At 33.0% G+C, this 27,740-nt stretch overlaps 1 protein-coding gene across 1 annotated transcript in view; it reads right to left on the bottom strand.

The window, feature by feature from the left end:
* Positions 1-398: 398 nt before the first annotated feature.
* The window catches only part of LOC133324880 (insulin gene enhancer protein isl-1), a 45,335-nt gene continuing 17,993 nt past the window's right edge, over positions 399-27,740 (bottom strand). Inside the window, exons 2-8 of the mRNA XM_061533707.1 lie at positions 9,056-9,245; positions 7,213-7,343; positions 6,928-7,122; positions 2,771-2,891; positions 2,531-2,693; positions 2,166-2,381; positions 399-764 (exon numbers count right to left, since the gene is read on the bottom strand). Coding sequence (XP_061389691.1) covers positions 564-764; positions 2,166-2,381; positions 2,531-2,693; positions 2,771-2,891; positions 6,928-7,122; positions 7,213-7,343; positions 9,056-9,245 — 1,217 coding nt within the window. The 3' untranslated portion in view covers positions 399-563. The remainder of the gene's footprint in view (positions 765-2,165; positions 2,382-2,530; positions 2,694-2,770; positions 2,892-6,927; positions 7,123-7,212; positions 7,344-9,055; positions 9,246-27,740) is intronic.

Raw genomic sequence — 27,740 nt, 5'->3', positions numbered from 1 at the left:
GTTTTAATGAGTCCCTAATAAGTTCTTATGTTACGCATCGCCTAAAGCTCGTCTGTTGGAGCTTTGTGGTGATAGAAGTCATAAATTGCACAAGCCCGTTTTAAGCCATTTTAAAACTCCATAATCGGTGGTCTAAACCATCACCATTCAAAGCTTTGAAGATTTCATAAAATTCCCATTGAACGAGATCCAGATGATGACGACGATGACGCTGTCGGTGCTGATGTGGGTGATCCTGTGACTTTTTGCAGCATCTGCATCAATTGTTCCGTAGCCGATGGCATATGTCCTCCGCCACCTCCATTGTTGCTGCTACTGCTGGCATTTGCATGTGATCCAAAAGCCGTTGATGAAGAAGTCGGTGGTGATGATATGGATGATGCTGATGATGGTCCTGCGTTGTTGTTGTTGTATTGTACTGTTTGAGAGATACCTGCATTGCCAGCAACAGAATAGGATGCTGAGGAACAGGATGATGATGTTGTTGAGGATGGCGTCAACGTTAGTTTTTCTGTTTGTGAAGCAACAAAAGAAGCAAATTAGATACGTTTGCATTCGATTATCTACGGACTGCCAGGCATACTATCATCGCTCTCCAAATAGGTGACATAGGAATCTGTACTGTCCGGATGATGATGTGAGGTAATTCCTGAGTCCATACTGCCACCGGGTGGACCGTTCATTTGTTGACCCGGTATTTGCGGATGTGGTCCTTGTTGGTGGGGTTGTAATGGTGGCATGCCATTTAGATCATAACCATGCATCTGCAAAGGGAAGGAAATGAAATTGAATTAGAAAATGGGGGCAAATGGGGAAATTTATTGTAAAACTAAAAGGGCATTTACATTAGAACTTTTTGCAGGGTTAACCTACTTTATGAGGATGTATTTGACAAATAGACAATGGAATTGACAACTGAAACCCACTGGGCTAACTAAATCCAATGCAATGTAAAGCGACATATACATTAGAAAATTTTACCGGGTTAACCTACTTTATGAGGATTTATTTGACGTATATACAAAGGAATTGACGATTGAAACCCACTGGGTTAACGAAATCCGGTTAAATGTAAACGTACTATAATATTCAAGAGTCATTTCAATTTTACACAATAGAGCAACATTTGGTATTCGATCAGCTGAGAGAAGCAAATGAGAGAGCAAAGCTGAGCTGTTTTCAATAATGTGAAAGAAATTGTTTTTGATTTTCTCTTTAAATATTTCAAAAGTGTTGAATTTGTGTACAGGAACTCTTCCAGTAACATTTACTCAGTAAGAATTTGCAGAGAGTAAATGTGAATTGTTCGTTCTCAAGAGAGAAAATTAATGTTGTATATAAATACTTGCGTTCTTTTCATTCATTTTAATGCTTAATGATACAAAATTCAAAATAAAATTCACAAAACAATCAATTTGCTTGAGAACAATTTTGTTTACATAACATAAGAAAACAGCTGATTAAATATCAGCTGATAGTGCAAGAAAATTCTTACGGAGCAAAATTTTCTTTGTAAGAATTTACAAATACACAACTCTCAAATCTGCTCTCAATTCACTCTCTTTTACTGGACTTTTGGGTAAGCGAGGAATATTTTGTAATTATTTATGTAATTATTGAACAAACGAACGAACCTAATGACAGTCTTCATGTATGTAATCAGATGTTAGACAGCCTTTACGCAATATTTTGTTTTAGAACAAATTGTTTACTCTCTAAGAGCAGTTGCTGAGAAAATCTTATGATTTGCATCAGCTGATACTACGTTTACATATGAGCAAACGAACGAACCTAATGACAGTCTTCATGTATGTAATCAGATGTTAGACAGCCTTTACGCAATATTTTGTTTTAGAACAAATTGTTTACTCTCTAAGAGCAGTTGCTGTGTAAATCTTATGATTTGCATCAGCTGATACTACGTTTACATATGAGCAAACGAACGAACCTAATGACAGTCTTCGTATATGTAATCAGATCTTAGACAGCCTTTACGCAATATTTTGTTTTAGAACAAATTTTTTACTCTCTAAGAAACAGTTGCTGAGTAAATCCTATGATTTGCATCAGCTGATAATACGTTTACATATGTATATCAAATCTTCTCTTCTATCGTATTATATTTGACATATTTTCGTGGAATTGAACATCTTAGGGAAACCTACCTGATTGACTAGTTGTTGAAATGCTGGTGTATGGGTATTTATGGCACCATTACTATCCAAATCAGCGTGTAGTGCAAAATCTGACAAGGCTTTCCATGGTGGTTGATATGTCTGTACATCGATACCCTGCAGATTAAGTGGTGAATCGTGTCTCACGGGTGAACTGGCAATCATCGGTATTCCCTGCATTGCTCCATAGCCCAATTTACGACCCTCCTGTAATAAAATGGGAATAATATTTTTTTAGATAATGTTAAAGAATAACAGATGGAAAACAAAATTCACCACAAAGTGTGGTTATGATTATCATTCAAAATTTGTTAATAAAGTGGTCCTAAAATCAGTTCCAAAATCTTTACACTTACCTTTTCTTGTTGCATTTGCAATTTCATTTGTATGGTTTTCTTTTTGTCTTTACAGCGTTTATTTTGAAACCACACACGTATAACGCGCGGTGATAATCCTGTCATTTCTACCAGTTGCTCTTTCATGAGCGCATCAGGTCGCGGATTAGCATTATAGCAGGTTCTGTAATAGGTGTAAAAATTGCACAATAAATTAAATATACTCAAATATTGAAAATCATTCATCAATTTAATGCTTACCTTAATGTATGCAATTGTTTTTCATTGAGCACCGTTCTTACTCTCGTTGGTTTTCCATCCGATGGTCCCGAAGGCCGTTTATCCCTAATACTTTTATGTGAGCCAGATTCACTGCCAGAGTCTACAAAGAATCAAAAACCAAAAAAATCTACATTTTAATCATGCTGTGGCTTTTAATCGAATACGTTTCATTGCAATTCCAACAATCAGAAAATAACAGAACAGAACATCAATTCAAAATTCAAGGGTAAATCAATCAATATCTAAAATTATAATTTTTTGTATTTGCCAAAAATGTGGAAACTTTTGTTTTGAGTAGCCGATCGAGAATGGCAATTCGAAAATTCCGTTGGTTGGTTATATCAACACATGTTGATAAATTGATGGTTTTTTTTTATCGAATTCGCAGACGCCAAGATGGAAAATGCCTTCGATTCTTAGTTTCTTAGCCAGCCGAAAAAGAACATCAAAGGAAATTCCCTTTGTCTGACATTGTGTCTGAATGTGATCGCAAAAGATCAATTGTTTTGGAACAAGTTGGAATACTAGTTTTTTGTTTGATTCACTCAAGAATTCCTTGTTTAGGGTAAAAGAAAAGAATTGAAAATCAAAAGTATACAACATGAAGGCTCGTGTCAAAGGTCATTGTTTTTGAGCCGAACAACATTGTATGACATTGTTGGCAAACATATGCTTACTACTGAGGAGAGCAGTGAGAACAATATAATTAACTTCGTTTCCATGTAGGGATGATTTTTTGTTTTTCTTTGTGATTATTAAAGATGTCACTTTTTTCTCCTTCATATTGCCTGTGTCACAATAATATGACAATAAATGATATTGTCTTTTATGTCAAAATTTTGAAAGAAAGAAAAAAATCATTCATGTTTTTGTTTGAAAGAATCCTTTTGTTCACCGTATGTGACAACTGTTTTGACGTATAAGAACCATGAGTGTGTTTAAAGACTAAGAAGTCAAATTATTACCCATAATCGGCCAAGGCAGATGTTACAGTTGCCTATATTATTGTCCATTAGGTCCATAAAAAGCATTTATTATAACAAAAGTAGAGTCAGTATGAATTGGAGTTTCGTAAGGTTATTCCAATTTAATTTCTCTACCTATGCCTAACTTTATAGTACGTTTACATTTAACCGGATTTCGTTAACCCAGTAGGTTGCAATTGTCAATTCCTTTGCATATATGTCAAATAAATCCTCATGAAGTAGGTTAACCCGGTAAAAAGTTCTAATGTATATGCCGTTTTAGGCAAATACTGAATGAATAAATTGTCCTGTGTAAACTTCAGCTGAACTTGCAATGAAAACAGCTGATGGAACTTGAAACTATATTTTCAACCAAACAAATTAAAACATTTTTTTCAAAAACGTTTTCAATTTTCTTAATATGAATCTCTAGACAAAAAAAGTTAAAGATTGAAATCCTCGTGTTTCTATTTTATCTCTTTTTTCGATATCAATCATATTGTTATAAAATGTAAATATCGATAATTGATAATTAAGACGTGTTTCACAACCTAATTACATGCTGTTATCTAATTTGCGGTATGATTGAAGTTGGTGAACGATAGAAAAGATCAAAGTGAAATATACAAGATACATTGTTGCATAAATGATGGGCGCTTTGATAGTTGTTGTATTTTTTTTTTTAAATTTGCATTTAACAATTCTAACATTTGCTGAGATTGCCAGAGGCTTCATTACCCGTGACATTCATCTTGCCGCCATAAAATGTTTAACATCGGATAATTTCGATAGATTTACAAACACAACAATTTTGTAATTGAACATCAAATAATAAAACATAGAGAATCACATGTCAAATAAAAAATATCGTGTTGCTATTTATTTGTACAGGTACAGTAAGAGAAATTGTGAGAAAATCAACATCCATCAGCTGATTGTGATGTAAATCATGTTAAAGAGGGTGTAAACGTTACAGATTATTCATAATAACGGGTGTAAACGTTATTATGAATAATATATAGAATGTGGAGTAAGATAAAAATTACATAAAATGAAAACATTTTTTTTCTACGTGTATTTCCCCTTGAAGTAGGCAACAACTTTTACGCTTTGTAGATTTTTTTAAAGTTTAAAAAACCTCTGAGCTAGCTTGATCAAATTGATCGATTATCATCAATGTACACATACTTAGTTTGTTGGCGGCATCACTGTATGTTTTCTTAAGTGTGACGTTGATCACGCGTTGTTGTTTTTTTCAAAGAAGAAATTTTCTAAGAAGTTGTTGAGCGAATGTTTTTTGTGTTGTTTAACAACGACAAAGCGCTAAACGCTTGAATGCAACAATTAAACATTTACTTTGCACTCGTTTGACGTTTGGGTTTGTCTTGAAGATCTTCTACGGCTGCGCACAATGTCAATTGTCAAAGCATTGAACATTGATTCCTTCATTTTTACCTAGAAGCGTCCACCGCCCTTTCCCCTCTAGGCATTGTCTGTATTTTTTGTTCAGATTGACATTATAGATAAAAAGTTGCCTAATAAGCGACAGAGGGAGAGAATAACTGAGTAAATATTTGAGGAAAATTCACATATGTCAATATAAAATAAATGACGTTTGTGTGCTAAATTTGCAAAAACTCTAAGAGGAGAATGACTGGTACCTAGTTATTGTGCCATTTGGTCTGGTATTTACTTCAACACCTTCACTCTGTCATTTACTGTGATGTTTGGCGTAATATTTTCTTTAGTCTCATTTTGTTGTTGTTGTTATTGTTTTTGTCATTGTTCTAGTCAAACAACTAGATTATGTCGTTGATATGATGTGACATATGCAGCAATATCTGACAACTTCATAGCAACACCAACAACTTTGTACTATTATTATCGAATGTTGTTTGGTTATCGATTTTTGTTTTTTGTTCCCCCTACCGCCATAGACCTTCACAAAAGTGCGGCTTGTTTTCTCTGTAGTTGAACACTATTAGTTCTAGGAATTTTTCGCATTTACTATTTTTTGAAAATGAAATAAAATTTTGAAATGAAAAAAATACTTAAACCGCATTTACATTAGAACTTTTTACCGGGTTAACCAACTTTATGAGGATTTATTTGACATATATACAATGGAATTGATAATTTAAAACCACTGGGTTAAAAAATCCGGTACAACGTAAACGTACTATTAGTTTATGTTTGGGGCTAGATGTAAAAGCCTATATAGTAATATTCGATGTTTCTCCATTGCCTTCATTTTACAATTTTTTTTTTCTTTTTTTTAGAAGGAAAGTCATAAGAGGACTTCTTGGCATGTTTATTAAGTTTGTTGTTTTTTCTATTGTAAAAGAATAATGGAAAACGAAGTTCAAAAATAATGTTTGATTCTAATATTCCTTAATAAACTGGCATTTCATACAAAGTCAACATAACAGGCCAGGTCTGAATTCTCGTTTATAATCCTACACATTTCTTCAGACATATATTCTCATTTGAACCCCCTTATTAGTACAAAATGTCATTAGTACAAATCCATTGAGGAAATATATTTATATTTTTCAATAGTTTGTGATTGACTTTATCAAATGTCAATTATATAGCAATGTCAAAGTCAGGTTAACATTTTGCCGACGGTGTTTTTTTCGAAAAAACGCAAATTGTGATTATATTTCTACCTGTATTTGTAAATGAGCCTTGAAATTTTGATGTCTAGTGCTTATATGTGGCTAAACTGCATTAAAATATATATGCTAAGTAAATCGTCATATAATATATAGACTCAAGGTCATATAACAGGTCGTGTAATATATATTGTAATATTATCGACAAATTTGTTTAAAAATTCCCCACTGTCAAATTTTCTGCTTACGTTTTCGTACGTTTAAGCATTTTGATAGCTCGGGCGAAATCATCTGGACTTATCGGACGACTTTATTATAACATGGGTCATGTAAATGTCAAATTGCAAAGAATTCTCAGAGTATCAGCCTCCTTTATTCCTTTACATTTTGTACAGTCAATTTTGGAAGCAAGTTTCTTGCATAGGGATTGAAATGTTTTAATAAAACAAGTTTTTATGAAGATATTTTATTTTTTCATCTGTCATTTGTTGGAATCGGCAAAAGATAATAAGTAATATTGTTTTTTTTTTATAACATTTTTATATTTAACACTCACCTGACATTGAACCCAATTCGCTGGAATGATTATTATTATTGCTAAGACTTGAATGATTGTTGTTATTACTACAGCTATTGTTATTGTTGCTTTCCAATGATGATGAGGTCAAACTACTTTGGGAGGATTTTTCCAATACATCATGGTCATCTTTACAATACAAAATGCCACCATCTCTTAACGCAAATTCATCACCTACAAATATGGCAATAATAAAACAATTATTACAATATTACTAATTACAATACAAAATCAACGAAAAAAAATCAATCAATTGATATTTACCTGGCAGTAATTGTCTCGCACAGGCCGAACAACGAAAACATTCTATGTGGAAGATTTTCGTTTTGGCCCGCATCACAAAATCGCTTTTACTAAAGGAATTGCCACATTTATCACATTTGGTGCCGAATAATCTGCAAACAAAGAAAAAATCAAATCAATAATCGAAATACACACTCAAATATTATATAATACATGTAGCATGTAAACTGTTTAGATTTATGAAATTAAATATTTATTTTTTCAACATTTTCAAGTTCAACTTCGTATACATTTAAAATTAGCATGTAAAAGAGTAACTGACAATTTGTTTGCCTATTGTGTTTTTGCATATATTATATTGCTTGGTGTTTATTTATTCTCTTTTTTGGCTTTAATTCAAAATATTTATTAGTTTTTTTACTTTTATTTTGGTTACTTGTGTTTTTGTTGAACCATCAATCAACCACACAAGAGTAAAGTGCTAATTTATTACTTTAACGCTTGCGTTGTTAATGAATTGTTTAAATATTTACATATTGTTTTGTTTGATTTATTTTATGGCCCGTACTAAACAGAAAACAAAGTCACAACTTCTCAACCACCGACACCACAATATCGAGCAATCTAAACATGTACAAAATGTCATAAACAATAAAACACTAACGGCAGCAATCTGGTGGCAAACAGCTGATTTTTGTTGACATGTTACAGAGAAAAATATTAAAATGTCTATTGTGTAAAATTAAAATGAATTATAACCGATATAAATCTATTGGCTATAAAATGTAAGTTATAAGAAAACACACTAGCCAATATTTTTTTTTCAATCAGCTGTAAGTGACATTTAATAAAGAGTAAGACTACGTTTACATTAAATACCAATTTAATAGTTATATCACGATGTTGGCATTCTATGTAAACATTCGAATTAAATTATACTTTATTTTATTTATTCTATTCTACCACCTACACTCAACCAACCCAATTTTCACAAAATATCTAATAAAATGCACATGGTGATTTCACATAATGTTAATTACAAAATTATTTCATTATTCAATCACAATTTGTAATGTAAACATTTATTAAACCAAAATATAGCGAATATATGCCAATTTTGGTTGTTGGTTTTTTTTTCAGGCATAAAGTGTTGCTTATTTAAGTAGTTGCTATACAACAACTAATTTGTTGCACAAATACAAATTAAATTTTGTGTAAACAAAATTTTATTTGACTATATGATATATGTGTGATATATTTACAGACATACATACGAATGTAGATCTTATGACTGGTTGATAGAATGATTGATGATTGGCCTGTTTTTATTTTCTCTTCGTGCTGCTAATATTTTTGTTTGCAAACATATCGAATAGGATAATTGTGAATATAACTGAAGTGAAAATATGTGACCTGTATGTGTGTAATATTCGATAATCATTTTCACGTTCTTTTTTAAGCGTTGAAAAATTAAAGCTATAACCGGCCGTTTATGTCAGTTTTTAAATTTTTTATTTTTTATGTTTTATTATGTTCATCATGATAACTATCTTTAGTGTGAACATGACGTAACTATTTTGTTAATTAGTTCATATAACCGTATTTTGACAGCTGTTTTGTGTAACTACCTTTGACTGTTCTAGGACTCTAAAATCGATGATGGAACGCTTTTAAATATATTTGTACTAAGTTATCACTTAAAACGCATCAACTTTTGTATATCGTTTAAGCTTATAACCCTTAAAGTAAAACAGAAAATGCGAACTTTTTCTATTGTGGAAAATATTTTAACTTAAAAAAGTATTAACATAGAGACCTTGGTCCATTTTGGGTGATAAATGATATCAGCTGATTACACACTTACCGTACATAGTCGCGTTTGCAATAGGTTTTGCCATCACGCACAAAACACGTACAACTTTCGTCAAGGAATTGCCGACATTCTTGGCATTTGAGGCACGCTGCATGCCATTCTAGATCGGGAGCTACACGCAGGATATATTGATCATGAATTTGCCCACCACAACCCACACATAACGATAACCGTTGTTTTTCTGTAAAGAGACGAAAAAATAATAATTATTTATTGTTTATTAAGGTTGTAATTTAAAGTTATTATATTTTAAATACAAATTATCTAAGCTATTCAAATAGCGCAGGTTATTTAGCATCATATATTTCAGAGTTATGAATTAAAATAGAATTCGTAGTTTAATTGTTCTGTGTAAACGCTAGGTAGTATAGCTAAAGAGATTATAACGTGTTAATGCTGTCTGGCCACACATCAAATTAAATATTAAAACTAGTTATCACACTCCATTGTCATGTATCAAAATTACTTTAAGAAATTCCTTAAATTTTTGGTATTTTTGAGATATTAGATCAACTTTTTAATTTTTAAGCTTATTTTAGACAAAATTTCAAATTTAATAATTTTAAAATAGTTTTCTAAAACAGCTGCTAACACTAAAAATTTCCCGTAAATTATAAACATTTTTTTGTTATTTTCTCTGTTTGGGAACAACCATTAAGTTTGAAGTGTACTCGAAGAGCTGGGAAAAGAAAACATTTAGCGTTTTCTGTTGGTTTTTTGTAGCTCTTCATTGTTCTATTTTAGCAGCAAAAATTGTGTCGGGGAAAAAGAGACTCATGTTCTTGTTCAAGAACAACATTTTTTTTCTTCAGAACAATGTGTAAAAAACATTGAGGAAAAAAGTTTTTGAATTTTTTCCTTTTTGCTCGATTCAAGTACATGTTGGTGGTGGGGAAAGCGAGATTAAAGAAGGCCATGAGAATAATGAAAACTTTCCCAACAACCCACAAATCTTCATCCCCAAAATGGAAAGGCACCACCTGAAGAAAACTTTTTGTTGACGTATTTAGTGATGTTTAAAAAACGTTTTTCTTTTTCCACTTGGGGTTTGGTTTTTATCATTTTTTTGAAAAAAAAAAATATATCTCTTAGGTTTTTTTCTTATATTGCAAGTGTAAAGTACAGGAAAAAATATGTATATATACGAACGTTTATATATTGACAGCATAAAACTCGTAACCATATTCATTCATACCCTTGGCCAAACTTTTGTCTTTCATTTTGGTGGTATCAACGTTTTTTTTTTTTTTTTTGGTTCGGTGTAGATATCATACATTATTTATAAAGGCGGAGCAGACGAGATTATACGTTACGTTGACCCCCTCTCGAACCCTCCCCCATTTTCAACAGAAATCAAAAGAATCTGGTTTGTTTTGGAAACAAATACACTAAATCAAAAAAGTATGAATGAAGTATATAATTTGCGAATTGATCTGAACTGATAATCCTTAAAACTTCAATGACAGCTTTTGCAGAAAATAAAACTTGAACGTCATTTATTTAAAGTCATCAATTAAAGTAATTGACAATAAAAATGTAAATATAGACTTTTTGAGTGATATAAATCAACCTATAGAACCCTAATAATAGTCAGCTGATTAGTACTAGGCATATTTTAAAATGAAGTATTACGTTGGGCGCCGAAATTGTCATTGAATGATGTTTATAACTCTGTTATTTACTGTAGAACTTATTACCGATTAACTCGGTAATACTTTATGAGGATTTATTTGGCATATAGTATGTAATGGAATTGACAATTTAAACATACTGGGTTAACGCAATGCAGTACAATGTAAACGTACTATTACATTTCTTTAAATCCATTCAAATTTCAGCATAGTTTATTAATCATAACTTTAAAAATAAACATACTTTTTTCCAACACTGTATGCAAGTAGTAAATATATCTACATCTATATATATGTAGATATGTATGTATGTTTGTCTGTTTATCTCTTTTATATACAACTGGGCTGATGATTATGATGTTGTTGCTGACTTTGCTGCTGTGTATCTATGTATGTATGAATTGTTGTTGTTGTTGGTAGTCGTGGCTATTAAAAATGTTAAAGCTTTAAGCCTGCTGGGTTTTTTCAGTTTCTTTTCCTCTTTTCTGCCTCTATGGTGGTGGGGCCACCATTGCTTTTGCTAAAAACACACAAGAACATGATGGCTACGTTTAATAAGATACCAAAGAGTATAGAAGTGGTGGTTCAAATATACAAACACACACACTTCTACATACAAACACATACATATGGATACAGCAACAAATTTCCAACAAACAATAGGTGTACAAAATTGTGTGTGTGTGTGTTATGCCAGAGGGATAGGAATACAAAAGAATGGGATGATGGTTGGTTGGTGGCTTGCTGGCGGACTGGGTGATGGCAGATATTGGATACATCCAACCAGCCAGGCAGCCAGTCATGCAGTCATCTACAGATACAGAAGTTAAGTAACTTTTTTGTTCACGTTTTGCTTTGCTTTGTCCATAATGAAGTTCTTTCAAGTTTGATTTTTTTCTTCTTCTTCGACATTGGTGTTTGGCGTTGTTGTTTTTCATGTCGGACGGTCGGTCGTTTTCTTCCTTTTTTGTTCTTTACGCGCGCACGCAATCTTAAATACTTTGGGGAGGCTGTACTTTATGTGTGTGCGTACGTGTGTTTGTCGGTTTTATTGGACTCCTTGGTAAACACAATGTGTATCCACACAAAGTTTTAAACACACACACACACACACCAACACACAAAGCCACAATCTCCATTTTGTATCATTTATACCTTTTGTGGGGACAAATGCAGATAGACCTTTAATTTCAGTTTTGTTTAGAGTTCTTTTTTTGGTGGAAATTTTGTTGAATGTTCCGTTTTTATCCCTTTTTGCCAAGGGACTTTAATATAAAACATTTTCTAAATGGTTGATCCTGTATTAAGTTATGTGCAAGTGTATGGTTTTCGGCCAACCTTGTTCGGTCATAATGACTATAACCGCCACCAAACCAATGAAAACCAGATCCTGCGCAATGTAAACTTCCGTTTGTTGGTCTATATCACAGTTATGCACTTGTTTTTTGGTGCTGTATCAACCCAAGGGGTTTTCATATTTCTCTCCCACTTCTACTAAACAACAAATAGAAGAAAAAAACTTTGTTCATAACCATAATAGAGATTTAAACCTTGAGGACTAGTTTATGTATAAGGGATGGATTTGGGTTTTCAATAGTTTGTTAGAAATATATGCAATAGAAAAGGAGCATAAATGTTCGATATAATGAAAATAAAATTATTAAATTTAAAAAAATATGACTTTCTTTGACTTTTGTTGGAAATATTATCTCAGTTAGTTTTCCGGTAAAGATTATTCAACAAATTAGTTTGATTTTGAAACCAGCTGATTTCCTCAATAAAAAATATTAAAATTTCCCTCAGCTGACATTAAACAGCTGATCGAATTTGCAGACTTTAATTAGGCAGTGAGAACTTTATTACCCTAATTATATATCTGTCAAACTACATCCTCAACTTATTGCCTTTAAGCGTTTTGTCTGCAAAATTTTTATATAATCACATTTTGTTCTTCATTTTACCAACGGAAAAAATACAGAATTTAAAAATTTCATTTTCTTTCCAAACTTTACCTGTTGTTCATCAGGTAACTTATCATTGCAGTACGTTGTTCATGTTGTTGTTGTTGTTTAAGCTTTACTCTATGATTTTCTTTTCTTTTTAATTTTCCTATTTCTGGCCTTTGGTCTCCTCATCTTCATGTTCTTCTTCTCTTCAACTTTTTTTTATCAATATTAAAGGCATTATGCCTTCTAAATAAACAAACACATTGGGCATGGGGGTAAAAAAACCTGATCCTATCTTAGTGGACTTAAATGTTTTTATCTAATTACATGCGTTTCGTCTTGTTTTTCGCATTTATTTTCCTGGTCCTTCAGTGTTTGCCGGTGTTGATGTTGTTCTGTTCGGTTGTCTAAAGTTTGCTTGTATCTGTCCATATCAGCTGCCTTGCCGCGCAGCTAGCCCGTACATTTGTAGCGTTTTGTTGATATCAACGTCGGGTTATTTGTAGCAATGCGCTTTGGCCCCAATGTAATTGTTAACTCCTAGATCAGAGGTTCATTTGACACAGAAAAACAAGTTGAGTTTTCATTCGGTTTGACTACGGACATCGTTCATGGATGGTGTGTCCAGCTAGCCAGTCCGTCTGTCAGCCACTTACAATGATGGATGTTTTGACATACTTTAAATGGCCAAAAAACAAACAAACATGGTCGAGGGGGGAAAGAATAATGTCCTCATATCATGGAAATTATGTAAATTGTTGTAACTCACACATGTTGAGTTACATATTTTTGTAAGCGATGTGACATTTATTTAATGTTTATACTGTATCTACATGTGTAGATATATTTTGCAAATATATAAACGGAACTATTTGGTCAAGTGTCATTAACAAATGATGAATCGTGGAATTATAAATTTTGTGAAAATTTTAACGCATACTGCCAGGGAAAAATGGTTTTTATAATTAGAATGACAGAATTATATATACACTTCCACATTTATTTTGTTATACCGTTCCAAAAAAGAGATTATTAATTGAAACATAAATTCTTTAGAATTTATTTTTTTTCCATTTTTTGTGGTTATTTTTTTGTTTTGTAGGGTGTACTCCACTTTAGAATTTAACTATAAAATCGATTAATCAAAAAAAAAAAAAGTCCCTAAAAATAGTCAGCTGTTTAATAGTATTTGTGATTTATTATTTAAAAATATATTTTTTAGGAATTACTTACAAAAGCTGATGTCAATAACCAGCTATAAATCAAACTATGCAACCCTAGCTTTTAATAATTATCAGCTGATTTGTATTAAAAAGGAGCCGGATGACGTATAAAAAACTGACTAAACTTTTAAAATTAAAACGGTATTGATTTAACAAAGTAAGGTTACATTTACACCAAACGTGTTTTTCAGACATCTTTATTTGACAAAGGAAATGGCAACTTGAACGACGATTAAATTACGATTTATCATAAAAGACGTTCAGTGTAAATATACCATAAGTTTCATGTAAAGAAAATAGTAATTTTAGTAAATTAATCAAGATCTATAAATAAGGTCATCCAGGGAGACCAGTCGGATATCAGCTGATTCTCAAGTTTGCTGTCAAAATCCATTATTGTGAATTGACATCCATTATGAGAACGTAAACAACGTCCAAATTTTTGACATTCGACTTGAGAAACAGCTGACTTTTGCTAGCTGGGTGACCTTATTAATATATCTTGAAACTAATAAACGATCATTTAAGTTGTAAAACCCTTTGATAATACATCAAAAATTTATACAAATTTAAAAAATTCACAATTTTCTGTTTAATTTCACAATCAGCTGATTTCACAGGATATTGTGTAACTTATAAAACTGTAATGTTATTATGAACATTGGAAGTTTTTGAAAAAGTGACTAATCCTTTTTATAACACTCTAAAACTTCGTATAGTTCACATTCAAATTTGTCATTCTAACTGGCGCCAAAAATCTATAAAAATTTGAATAAAAGAATTCCTCTTTTTATGGCATTTCTTTAAATTTGTATTTTATCTAGACCATAAATAACCGTGTGCTAAAAGCTGACCGCACCTTCAACAAAACAGAGGAGTTTTATTGCATTTCCTTGGTCCAAGAGAAAAAGCAAAATAACGCAACTCTCTTCATTGAATGAAAAAAATGATCATTGATGATGTGAATGACTGACTGATTGGCCGATGATCATTGTTTGGTCGGTCCTATTAAAAAAAAAAAAAATCAAACACTTTTGACTCATTGCGTGGAAGGCAAACAAAATCGGATGTTCCAAGACAAGAACAACAACAACAAAAACACAGTAAAACATTATCGTTGTTGTCATCTGGTTTGTGATGACAACTTCTTGCTTGCAGAACTGCTGCATGAAAGTGTTCGGTGTTATAGGCCAAGGAAACCGAACCGAACGATTTGTTTATGAAAACTACTCCATGCAGAGGAGTCAAAAACAACAAAGAACACCACACAGGTGATGGTCAATGGTTCACTATGACTGACTTTGTTGTGGTTGACGATGACGGTGTTTGCTGATGGCTGCTGCCAGACTTATGGGTGAATATATGGCTGAAGAAATACCACTTGGTCTTTGTCGCATGTCGGCGGTATTCTCCCCCTGGTCCCTTTAACCACCCGGCAAAATAAAGTAAAACAAACATCAGATCTTTGCCAAAAGGAACTTCATTTGTTATACGGCGTTTTGGCTGTTTAGATTTAGCCGCCAACATAAATTGCTGCAACACCGCGCCACTACCTTTCACCGTTTGGTGTGTGTGAGTATGAGATGGTGTTGCACGGAGTGCAGTAGCATCAAAAATTAAAGCGATCATCAAAAATTACGCTTTGACAGTCAGTCTGCTGGCTATCATGAAAAGTTACGTTTAGCGTTTCGTTTCTTGTCGATTGCTGTTGTTGTTTGTTTTCGTTTTCATTTTGCTTTGCCGCCACACAACTTCTTCCATTGCCTCTGATGATGATGATCCAGCTTGGTTCAGCCAAGTGGTCCTCATCCTGGCGATCAAACATTGGATGCTTGTTTTATTCAAATGTGCTCAATAAACACTTGAGAGCGGCTTCTTTATGGTTTCGTTCAACGGCTAATGTGACAACAAAGACGAATGCGGCGGCATCGGCAGCTATTGACATTGGAGCTCTGAGGGATACAACAACCAAATGTAGTTATTGATTTTTGTCGTTTGTGGTTCGGTCAATTTCTTCACATTCAGAAAAAAGGTTAATTAATTAATGAACTTTATTAAGGATTCACATAAATGCAGCAAGAGAGAGAGAGAGGGAGAGAGAACGAGAGGGTGGAAGATATTTTTCTGGTTCATATCAAAAGGAATGTCAAGTATTTCCGTTAGAGAATTGATTTGAGTGTTCAAACCGTGTTGGTTGTGTGAGTGTGTGTTTGTGTTATGCCATCAATTCACCTCAATCCCCTAAAAATACCCCATCACAAAATCCAAAAAAAAAAACTATCCTTTTTTCTGGCTTCTAATCTTACCAAACAGCTGAAAATAGTTTTTTACCTTTTCTACTTGGGTTATGTGTGAAACTATATCACAAAATCCCTGACTGACTGCCTCAACTGGGCTTAACGTGGCGCACATAAACTTCACGATTGACAGACAAAAAGTGTCTCCAGTTTTATCTACAAAATTGATGAGTCTCTGAGCCAAACATATAACCAACCAAGCCAACCAAAAAGAGATCGAACAATGTTGGTTACTTGCTGGCTGGCTGGATGGGTATGCTCGAGCGTACATGTGTGTGTGCTTCGGCCTGTTGTGTATGAAATTTAGGCACGTGTTCGGACATCATTACTTTGGGGTTTTTTATGTGTTGGATGGATTTGTCGATTTTTATTCCCTTCGATTGGCGACCCAAATTGTTTGTGAACATTGTTGGCGACTTGAAAATACTTTTGGAGGAACGTCATTGCCTTTTTTGGTTTCAGTTTTATTTTTTTGTGTTTTTAGGAGAGTAGTCCAGTCAGGTAGAAAAAATAAAGGTATTAATGGTGTCATCATCATTGTTATGCATGGTATCTGATCTTTTCTGTTCATTTGTTTAATTCTGGATGTGGTATAGTGTTTAAAACATCTTCTGGGAAAATTGTGTGATTTTCTTGGAAACTTCAAAAACAACAAAATATGAATATTTAAGTCCAGGGAATCCCAAGACAAGCGAGGATTGCCCTTGCCAGGGTTATCTGCACTAAAGTTTGTATCTTTGAAAGTGTTTCTAGTACGTAATCTTGAAAGTTTTGAAAATAGGATGATGCGGAATATTTGTAGTACTTGTAGGTCTAAGCAAATTTCAATCAGCGATTTAAAATATGTAGAACGTTCAAAAACATCTGACGAAACATAAAATCTGTGTAATAATTTTTGAACTCTCAACAAAACAACTGTCAAAATTGTTCTCTTGATTATTACTTTCAGTCTTAGAATACAAATCTAAGAAAAAAACGTATTGCAAGAACTATTAATAACATTACCCAGCAAGATTACCTTTGCAAGATCTATTAATCAGGTTACCCAGCTAGCGAAAGTCAGCTGGTTTCTCTCAAGTCTAATGTCAAAAATGTGGCTTCTGTTTATGTTTTTATAATGGAAGTTAATTCACAATAATGGATTTTGACAGCAAACTTAAGAGGCAGCTGATATCCAGCTGGTCTCCCTGGACGACCTTATTTATAGGCCATGGGACTTTGTTTGCGTTTTCATGATGGAAGTCAATTCAAAATAATGGATTTTGACAGTAAACATGAGAAGCAACTGATATTCAGATTGTCTCGATTGAATGCCTTGTAAATAGGCCTAGAAGTATTGAAATGGAAATCTAGTGAAAACAAGGAAGATCAGCTGTTTCTCAAGTTAGCTGTCAAAATGTATTATTGTGAATAGACTGTACATTATGAAGACATCCATGGTATATTAATATGGTCACTCAGGAAGACCAGCTGCAAATCAGATGCTTCTCAAGTTTGTTGTCAAAATTCAGTATTGTGAATAGACTTTACATTATGAAGATATACATAACTTCTAAACTTTTGAGATTACTGTTATTATGAATCGACGTTCATTATGAAAACGTAAACAAAGTCCAAATTTTTGACATTAGACTTGAAAAGAAACAGCTGACTCTCAATTTTCATTGCCTCTTTGAAAGTTAAATGATATATCTTATTGGATGCGTAATGGTTTTTTAGCAAAATAAATTTAGAAGTTTCTTGCAGGTTCCGCAACGGTGTAAATTTTTCTTGAACGTTTCTCTCTTAAATGTTTCCATATATTATTTTTTTAATTTTTGTAGTATAACGTTGCAGCTTATTTTCAAAACTTTTTTCATGAATACCCCTAATATCAAAACATTTTTTTTTCAGCACTAGATCTGGTTTTACATTTTCACAATAATTCGCCAGACTAATCCATCCATCCATCTACCAACCATTCAACCATGCAGCACCAAAAGAAAAAAATTGGAATACTAAACGGCATCCGTCATACTTTTCGTAGACAAAAAGATAACAAGTATCTGTGTAAAGATTAAAATTGAGCTTGTATCTTTTATGTTGTTGTTGCCGCTGATGTTGTGTTCGTTCAAAACCTTTATTATTATTTTTGTTTTGCCTTGGTTTTTGGTTACTATGGCTATCTCTTAATAACCGGTAGTGATTCTAACTTAAATGACGTGCACAATTTGGAAGCTACCATGAGTTTGGCAATATGCATTTTGGGTTTTTTTAGTTTGGACTGCAGTCATCGGTTGTACATCAGCCATGGAATGAAAAGTATGGCAAAATACCTAACAAAATATGATGAAGATGGTGAACAACAGTTAGTTAGTTGGATGGCCGGGCGATCGGGCTCAAAAAATCTTATCTTTTATATTTTTGTGAATTTGTGTTGTTTTTGGCCTGGGTAAAACTGCATCATGTTGTAAGAGATGTGTTTGTGTATGGTGTTTTATAGGTGCTGACTGTTTGGTTGGTTGGCTGCCTTTATGATCTTCTGTTCTCCATTCTGTTTCATATTTGTAGTGGGTCCTCATCTGTCTGTCCATATGAATCAAACCAACGGACAACCACACATACGGATGGATGGACATTGCATTCATGCTGCCACTTTATATATGTATGTATGCATGTGTTGAAATTTTCTTGCTATTCCCGTCCATTGCTGTTTCATTGAAATTTATTCACCTTTTTCCAATGTTTCGATTTTTATACATTTTTGTATTTTTTCCTTTGATAGATTTCCGACCAGATAAAGCAGCCACATAACACACATTCGCACACACACACACACACACACACTCATAATGACAAGCAGAACATTGTCTGGTCTGGGCATCCAATGACTAGTGATGCTGATGAGATTCATCTAGCCAGCGTTTGGTTGTATGTAAGTATGTAAATTTTTTTCGTTATTGAATCGGTACGTTAACAAACTAAACTGAACTGCTCGGACGGACCAATGAAGAAGCCCTGATAACAAAAAAATTATCACAAAACATGGAAACTCTATGGGAGGTTTATTGGAGTAAAAGAAACAACAAAAACAACAGCAACGATCACAGCAATGATATTCCAATTAGATTGTTGTAAATTTACATTGAACAACTTGTCTAAATTTTGAAAAGAGATTTAAGTTCACGATTTGTAAAGATTACAGTAGTCGGTATTTATATTAAATATATTTTTTCTATTAAACAATTAAAATCAAAGTTTATGAGGTCAGCAGCGAATGTTCGATGATTTTACCAATTATTTGTGAATCGTGAACCGGTTCAAATTATAGAAATATTTTTAACTCTTAATAGCTATAAAATGCGGGTCGCAACACTGACTAATCAATGATATCTGATATCATGCTTTTGAAGGTGTTCGCTTACAACTGTTAAAGCTTTGTTATCTTCGTATCTAACAAACAGTAGGTGTTGTTGAAAGAAATCTGTGATTATCTAGGTTTGGAAATAAACTTGGTCTACATTTCTATTAAAAGTGGATACAAAATATAACACTTTCTTATCGCCGGATAAGATCTGAAATAAGTAGTAAATAATCGATATATTTAAGGGGCTGAAATTTCGATATAAATGATGGATTTTTCTTACATTTGTCTTGTTCACGAATTTCAATTTGATTTAAAATATATCCTTAATGTCGATCGACTTCGAATGAATCTGAAAACTATTTTTAATGCCCTGCGCCATGACATTTAAAAACATTGCTTTTATATTTTTCTAGTATTGCCAACCAAATGTCAAACTTTAGTGTGGGTTAGACAAATGTCATTTGCCAAAAGTAAAAATAAAACTTTATGGATTTCAATCATTTGTCAATAAAATATGTCAAATTCAATACAAATTTCATGTTGGTGGTCAAATACTTTCGCTTCATGAAAAAAATCAGTAAACAAATTCAAAACCTACAAACAGCTGATATTTGACAGCTTTTTAGATAATTAGATAATTTGTTTTTTTTGTTGTTGTTGTTATACACATTACTGTTTATAACAAACTGCCTGCACCTGACCATAAAATAAGCACAAGATCCGATTATTTTTTGTGCAAATATTTAAACGTTTTGTTAAACTGTAGGTGGTAGTTAAACAAATTTTGAGAACGAAAAAAACAAAACAAAATAATATTTTTTATTCAAGTTTTGTTTTTTTTTGTCTATGGTTCATTTCACATGTTTGTGAAAATAAATATTACAAATGGCAATGGTTTTGGGTGAGGGGGATCATGGGTTTGATAGTCGAATTCATTTTATTATAACAATTTTTTTGGCAGTGTAAATTTTTAAAATATTTTTTCGCCCCAAAGTTCAATAAAAACCGCTTCATGTTAGAATATCTGTTATGTATGAAAGAGCAAGAATAAAAACAACAACAACAGAAAATTCTTACAAAAATTCCGACATAAAATGTTTGGCTTGGATTTTGTTTTCATCCTGCCCGTACCCTCCCAACATCGTTTGCCCACAGTGTGATGCAAAAGGTGATGTTGTCCGCCACATCAACACCAGATGTGAAGACCCTCCTGTAAGCAGTATTGGGCCATACATACAACTTTGTTCTGTTTTCTGTTGTTGCTGCAGCAAATACATAACAACAATTCCGAAAATTGTATGCCTTGCAGGGACGACTATGTTTTTTGGTGCAAAAGTTTTGCATCATTTTTCTTGAAGGCTTAAAATTTTCATGCCTGAATTGCCTAACTGGCTGGCTGGATGGCAAGCAGGCGAGTCTTGATGTCTGCCGTTGCCGTTGACTATGTCTGTGGGATGCTAAGGCTGCCGCCACCGCCGCTGTGTGCCCCAAAAAACACAGACCTGTGAAAACAAGGTGCGATATTTGCTGTTGCAAGGGCAAAAAAGATGAAAAAAAGAAAAAAACGAAAAACTTTACAAAAAACGTAAAACATAAAAGCGACGAACTTATTTTTTATGTTGAGACCTATTTAAATGTTACATCATTGAAGGTTTCAGTGTTTTTGGTTCTATATGTAGGTTGCCGGTGTAGAGTCTGAAATTTTTGTATACAGCAAAATATGTTTGTTCACAATTAGTTGCTCTAATCGCGATTTTCTTTTAGATTGGAATACCAAACCATGGAGATAATTTGAGTTTTTTATATATAAACTAGATAATAGGTTTGTCTGTTTACTCGTTAAAACGAATTTGACGAATTTCATTTTTTTAATGTGCAAATTTCTCAGAGTTACGGCATGTAGATTAAAACTTTTTACCAAGTTAACCGACTTTATGAGGATTTATTTGGCACATTTGCAAGGAATTGGCAATTTAAACTCACTGGGTTAACGAAAATGTAAACGTACTATAACCCATGCAATGCAATGTAATTTAGATCTACTGGGTTTATTAAATCCAGTGCAATGTAAATGTAAAAATAGGGTCAGCTGTTTTTGCAATCAGCTGTGGCCTAATGTTTACTATTTTAATTACAAATACTACTATGTTTTGTTTCACATGGTTGGCAACATTGCACATCGAATTCAAGTAGAAACTATGCATTTTGACAGATAATCGAATCGTCAGCTGTGCTAAATGGATTACCTATTTATTGTACCATGCTGTTTTCTCTCTTCGTGAATTAATGCCAAATTATAAACGATAGGGATATGTAGGTCGACTTTGGTGCACGGTTTACATCAAACATGGTTTACATTGTCAATTCCGTATAAATATTCCCATAAAAAGTCATTATAAAGTTCAATAAGAATTCATTCGAATGCCATAAAGAATATTTGTTTCCGCATTTCCCTTATTTTCGTTTTCAATTAAAAACTCATATAATTTTATTTGGGCATTGCGAGAGGTTCATCATAAAAAATAACAAAATGAATATCCTTACAAAAATGACACCTTCGTGCCCGGAGCAAGAAAATATTGCCGATGATTTAGATAGACTTATTATTCATTCATTACAAAAACAATAAGAGTATGTCAATATTCTTTTCTCTTGGCTTGAGGGGAAGAGCTGCGTGCATTTGAAGACGATTGCCTACACGCACGCACTCCACACTATAGCCAATGAAAATGTTTATGATACTAATGAATATTTCTTCTTTTCTGTTGGCAGCTATTGCCGCTGTTAAATAAAAGTCAAAAGTTGTTGGGCGATCGGCCAGTTTTATGCCCTTTTCTTGTTTGTATGTAATGATAGTGGCGATGGTGGTGGTGGTTGGTTGGTTGTGGCCTCTCATACCTATATTTAGTCCTTGACACGCAAAGCCGGATTATAACAAAGAAATGCAAATTTTTTACGATTGCACACCTCGCCTTTGTGGCGAAAAAGAACCGAAGTCTTGGGTGCATTTGTTTCAAAAAATTTTTTGCCGCTTTAGGTTAATTAATTTATATTATTTTATTGGAGCGTCAATGTTTAGTCAGTCCAAAGCAATACAGGCCGAGGGAGATCTCAACCAAAAACACCATCACAACGGAGACACAATGAAACCTGTGTCATTTAAGCTAAGCAAGCAGACAAAGATGATGGTGGCGATGATGATGATGATGATGATGCACTTGCTGTGGCATAGACCCACACACTTGGTAAATACAGCCACAACAAGCAAGCGACCGACCGACCAACATACGCTTATAATAAACGACAAATTTATATTTAATGAGCTTCCATAAAATTTGAATTTCAAGAGGAAAATACCGCCGCTGTGTGCAATGCAATCGGATGCAAAAAGTCGAAAGGCGAAAAAAATTCCGACAGTTGGCGTGGTAGGTACAAGCAACATGAACATTTTGCGGGTTCTCCTACCAGTATCATCATCATCATCCTGAATGCAGCTTCTCGTACCGCCAACCTGAAGTGTGGTTTTGAGCTATGCAGCGATTTTTCTTTTTATTTTTTGCGCTGCAGTTTTTGTTGAATGACAAAAACAAAACCAAGAAAAAAACAACCGAAAAAGGACGATGATCAAATAAAATCTTTGTTTTATGGCAACTTAAGTATGTTGAAGTTTATAACATTGATAACTCTTTAGAAATGGTGTGCTAAGAAGACTTTTATAGTTCTAAAAGTTCTAAAGGAAGTTTTGTTTATCGTTCGCTGGTTTGTACTTATTTTTTGTGGCGATGTTACTGCCATATTTTGTGATTTGTTTTGTGAAGAGTTTTGAAAGAGGGCTGTAATTAAAGAGAGGGTTTGGGAATTTTTGTAAACCACACAAGTTGCGCAATTGGAAGGGAAATGTTTGGAAAAAAAATTTTATTAGAAGTGTAGTATTGCATAAAAAATAGTAATTATAATTTTTAAGGATTAATAATAAAATTCAACATTATGAAAATTCTAGGTTTTGAAGTGATTACTTTACAACTTTACAGAATCTTTACAACACATTTGTGTTTGACAATGACAGAAAAATTGAAAATGTAATTGTGTCAAGGCTAGAGTCAGCGTTCGAAAATAAACATTATGGTACCGTTCCATAGTGTTCTGTACCGTACCAAGGTGGATAGGTACACTAAAATAACGTACTGTACCGGTACACAAACACTAAAAATATTTTTAGCGTTACTGTTCCGGAGCACAACGAAAATCTTAGCGTACCTGCTGCGGTACACTAAAAAATCGTAGTGTACCAACAGCGGTACACTAAAAATCGTAGTGTACCGGCAGTGGTACACTAAAAATTGTAGTGTACCGACTGCGGTACATTAAAAATCATTGTGTTCCACTGGTCGGAACACTAAAAATGTTAGTGTTCCGCTGGTCGGAACACTAAAAATCTTAGTGTTCCACTGGTCGGAACAATAAAAATCGTAGCGTTCCACTTTCTTGAACTGTACTGGTAGTGTGCCATACACGTCTGTTTTTTTTGTAGGTAAAATGAGATAAAATAGTAAAGAAAAAAATAAAACTGAATATAACTTTATTTGCAATTACAAAAGTGAAAATGTCCATCAGAAATAGGTATTTTGGCCAGTTTTTGTGACAAAATTATTCAGCTTTGGATAAAATGTTCATTGATTTACACAACGAACATGATTTTTCCCATAATATTGGGAGATCTCCTTGTAAAATGTTAGTACGAAAACATTATTTCCTAAAACAATTATACCTGCATCCATCTATGATTCATACTTTTAGGAAATTTTAGCAAAAATATTCAAAATTTGGTGATTGTCACACAATCAACATAATAATTACCTGTTTATTCATTAAAAGAAGTGTACAAATTACGCGGATATGGAAAACATATTTTTATGATTTTGGGATAAATATTACAAAACCACACACAGGTACCATATCAACAACGAATTTCATATACATATCCATTATTGGAATATTCTTCCTTTTTATGATTTTTGCACAGGTAGTCTTATGCAATACATTTTTCCGATCAGCACAATCGATTATGGAATTTTCAGTTGCGAGTTGGCCTCTGATTGAATTTTCACTAGACGACCTTTTTTAGTTATAAAATATTTATTATGTTAAACGGTTGATGCTAATAAAATATTACTAATTTTTAATCATAAAAAAAATAAAAAGTTTTATATTTATTAAATCTATTGGAAAACAATAAAAATATAAATTTTATTCATAAAAAAATAAAATATAACAAATACATCTTTTTGTGTTCCGACAAATGGAACACTACGATTTTAAGTGTTCCGTCAAGTGGAACACTACGACTTTTAGTGTTCCGACCGCGGTACGCTACGATTTTTTAGTGTTCCGACCGCGGTACACTATGATTTTTAGTGCTCCGACCGCGGTACACTACGATTTTTAGTGCTCCGACAGCGGTACACTACGAATTTCGTTGTGCTCCGGAACAGTAACACTAAAATATTTTTTAATGTTTGTGTACCGGAACACAAACGCTAAAATTTTTTAGTGTTTGTGTTCCTGGTACGGTACACTACGATAGTGTACCGTTTTTTTGCGAACACTGGCTAGAGTTGGGTAGTTCCGCAACGAACTAGTTCAGAATCTTACAACACATTTGTGTTTGACAATAACAGAAAAATTGAAAATGTAATTGTGTCAAGGCTAGAGTTGGGTAGTTCTGCAACGAACTAGTTCAATAGTTTCCATTGTTCATTTTTCTGATCTCGTTACTTTGTGCGATCTCGAGAGAGAAGATTCTCGATTTTCCAATTAAAGATAATGCACATTGTTACAATAACAGCTATAGTCTAAAAGTTCCTTTTAACTAAATTATTAATAGAAGTTAGTGAGTACTGGAAATGTAGGCAAAATATTATAATTTTAAATACCTGAAGATTATTTACTTACAAATAAAACGGGTAATACCTCCATTTTGCAAATATGAATCCACTACCACAATAATTCCGTTACAATTATTCCTAAATCTCCAAACAAAACCACCGAAATGATTTAACTACTGATTAATGATTGTCTGCTCGGCTTCCACCATGCCCATCAACTTCTGGCAATAAATATTAAGCGATGTAAAAACAAAAGTTAAATCAAGATCTTAATCCGCATCTTTGCCACGTGTACAACAAAAAAAGATAGAATTAAACTACAATTTAAAATTACGACAAAACGTTTCAATTTACTGAGTTGGTTGGTCAACTGAAATCAAGAATGGTTGGTGGCTTTAACTTGGCAGTTGCATTTTTTTGGTTTGGATACTTTTTTTTTTGCTCAGCTGTCGCTGTTGCAGTTCCTTTTTAGCAGGGTGTTGTGCTGGCTGTCTTTTGTTTTGTGGCATACTGTCGTCCATTTATTTACAGCAACATTTCAATTTGTGACATAATGAGTTACATTCTTCTTCTTCTTCGTCTATACTAAAAGTTAAAATCCTCTACATGTGGATGGAGATCTGCTTCTCCAGCAAAATACATACACACATAATAGTGGGGAACTCTTTGCATGCCTGGTAATCTTTTGAAGTCCTCGCTGGTATTAATTACCCCACAGAAAATGAAAATAAAAAACAAATAAATAAAATTGGCAAACAAAACTTAAAGTCAAGCCCAAAGACAAAAGCTATGTGTTCTTATTTTCAGTTTTTGCTCTTCTGAGGGGAATTACAGTTTGTTGTTGTAGCTGCTTTTGTTCGTAGTCTATGATACGTCTTGGTCCATAGTAGGTATGGCGGCATAATTTTGTTCTTAACCAACTTTGCTTAGCCGATTCATGGCAAACAAGTTTTGTATTTAGTTTCTTTTTTTATTATTTTCGAGATTACCAAGCCCGGTATGCAAAATATTATCTGTGTAGCATGTTTTGTTTTTGGCCAAGTGTGTGTGTGTGTGTTTGTTTTTGGCATACGGTCAAATTGTTGGGGCGGTTTGATTATAATTTACAATGGCCAAGTTGTTGGCTATGAAAGGGGGTCTGCTGCGGTTGCTTACTGTGGTGGGTCCCTGGTATTTTTAGAAAATGATATTTTTTTATACACTGTCATATTTGTTAAAGTTCGACATGATTTTATGGCAAATAAGGAATTTGCATGGTATTTATTTTAAAATCAAAATAATATTTAAATCGATGATAAGTTGTAATTTTAAATAATTTACAATCTAACCCTGCGTTTAAAAGCGACAGGGCAAAGACAGTTGAGTTCCTGCTTTAATTGTAAAAAAAAATTGTTCTTGTAACAATTGAATAATACAATTCTTTTTAATGTTAATTTCTGCCCACTTTTTATTATTTTTTTTATAATTTGTTTATTAACAAAAATTAAATTAAGATTTCTCCTGTAAAATCTTCTTCATACAACTGTCAAATATGTTCTCTGATTTCGCTCTTTTTAACATAATTACGTCCCTACAAGTTCTAAGGTGGCTTATTTGAGGAATTGTCGGCGATATCACATATATGTTTTATAAAAAAAAAATAATTAAATTATTATTTTACTTTAAATATTTTTTTCTATAAAAAATATTCAGCCCCCGCAATGTCAGGTGTTCGTATGGAAATGGAATATTCAATTTGACACATGTTTTTCAATTTCAATTTTAACGATTTTTATTTTTTCGTTCACATGACCTACACAACTGAGAACTGTCTGACAATCATTTCTTTCTTTTTTTGACATTTAAACAATACGAAACGATTGACGTTTCTTCATATACATATTTTCGAATATTGATGTGTTTCACTTTTTTTCGAAAAATAAATAATTACAATAACAACAAAGAATTTTTTTAAGACAGACAAATGATTGGTCTAAACATGACGTAAATTTGACACATTGAATAGTTATTATTGTCTCTTTTGTTATGTTTTTTGGTTTTATTATTATTTGGTTGTACGAAGACATTATTATCCAAGGTCTTTGTTGGATTATGGTCATGTATATGACTTGGAGATGGATGGATAGATGAGAAAACAATAATTGATAGGACAAAAACAACAATTTTAAGGTAATAAAAAATGAAGATGTCATATAGGTGATAAAGAGTTTTATAGGTATCTGATAGGGAAGAATTTTAATTGTTGTTATTTGGAAGCATTAGGACTATCGATCTCTAGTTCATAATAAAATAATAATTATTTAAAACAACAATTTATAAAATAAAAAAAAATCGACTGGATTTATGAC

This window comes from Musca vetustissima, unplaced genomic scaffold (genome assembly GCF_032173495.1).
Source record: "Musca vetustissima isolate MV318-11 ecotype Yass unplaced genomic scaffold, APGP_CSIRO_Mvet_v1 utg10349, whole genome shotgun sequence".
NCBI classification, from domain to species: Eukaryota; Metazoa; Arthropoda; class Insecta; order Diptera; family Muscidae; genus Musca; species Musca vetustissima.
The sequence above is the reverse complement of the archived record's forward strand: the minus strand, read 5'-3'. Positions and strand labels throughout refer to the sequence as shown.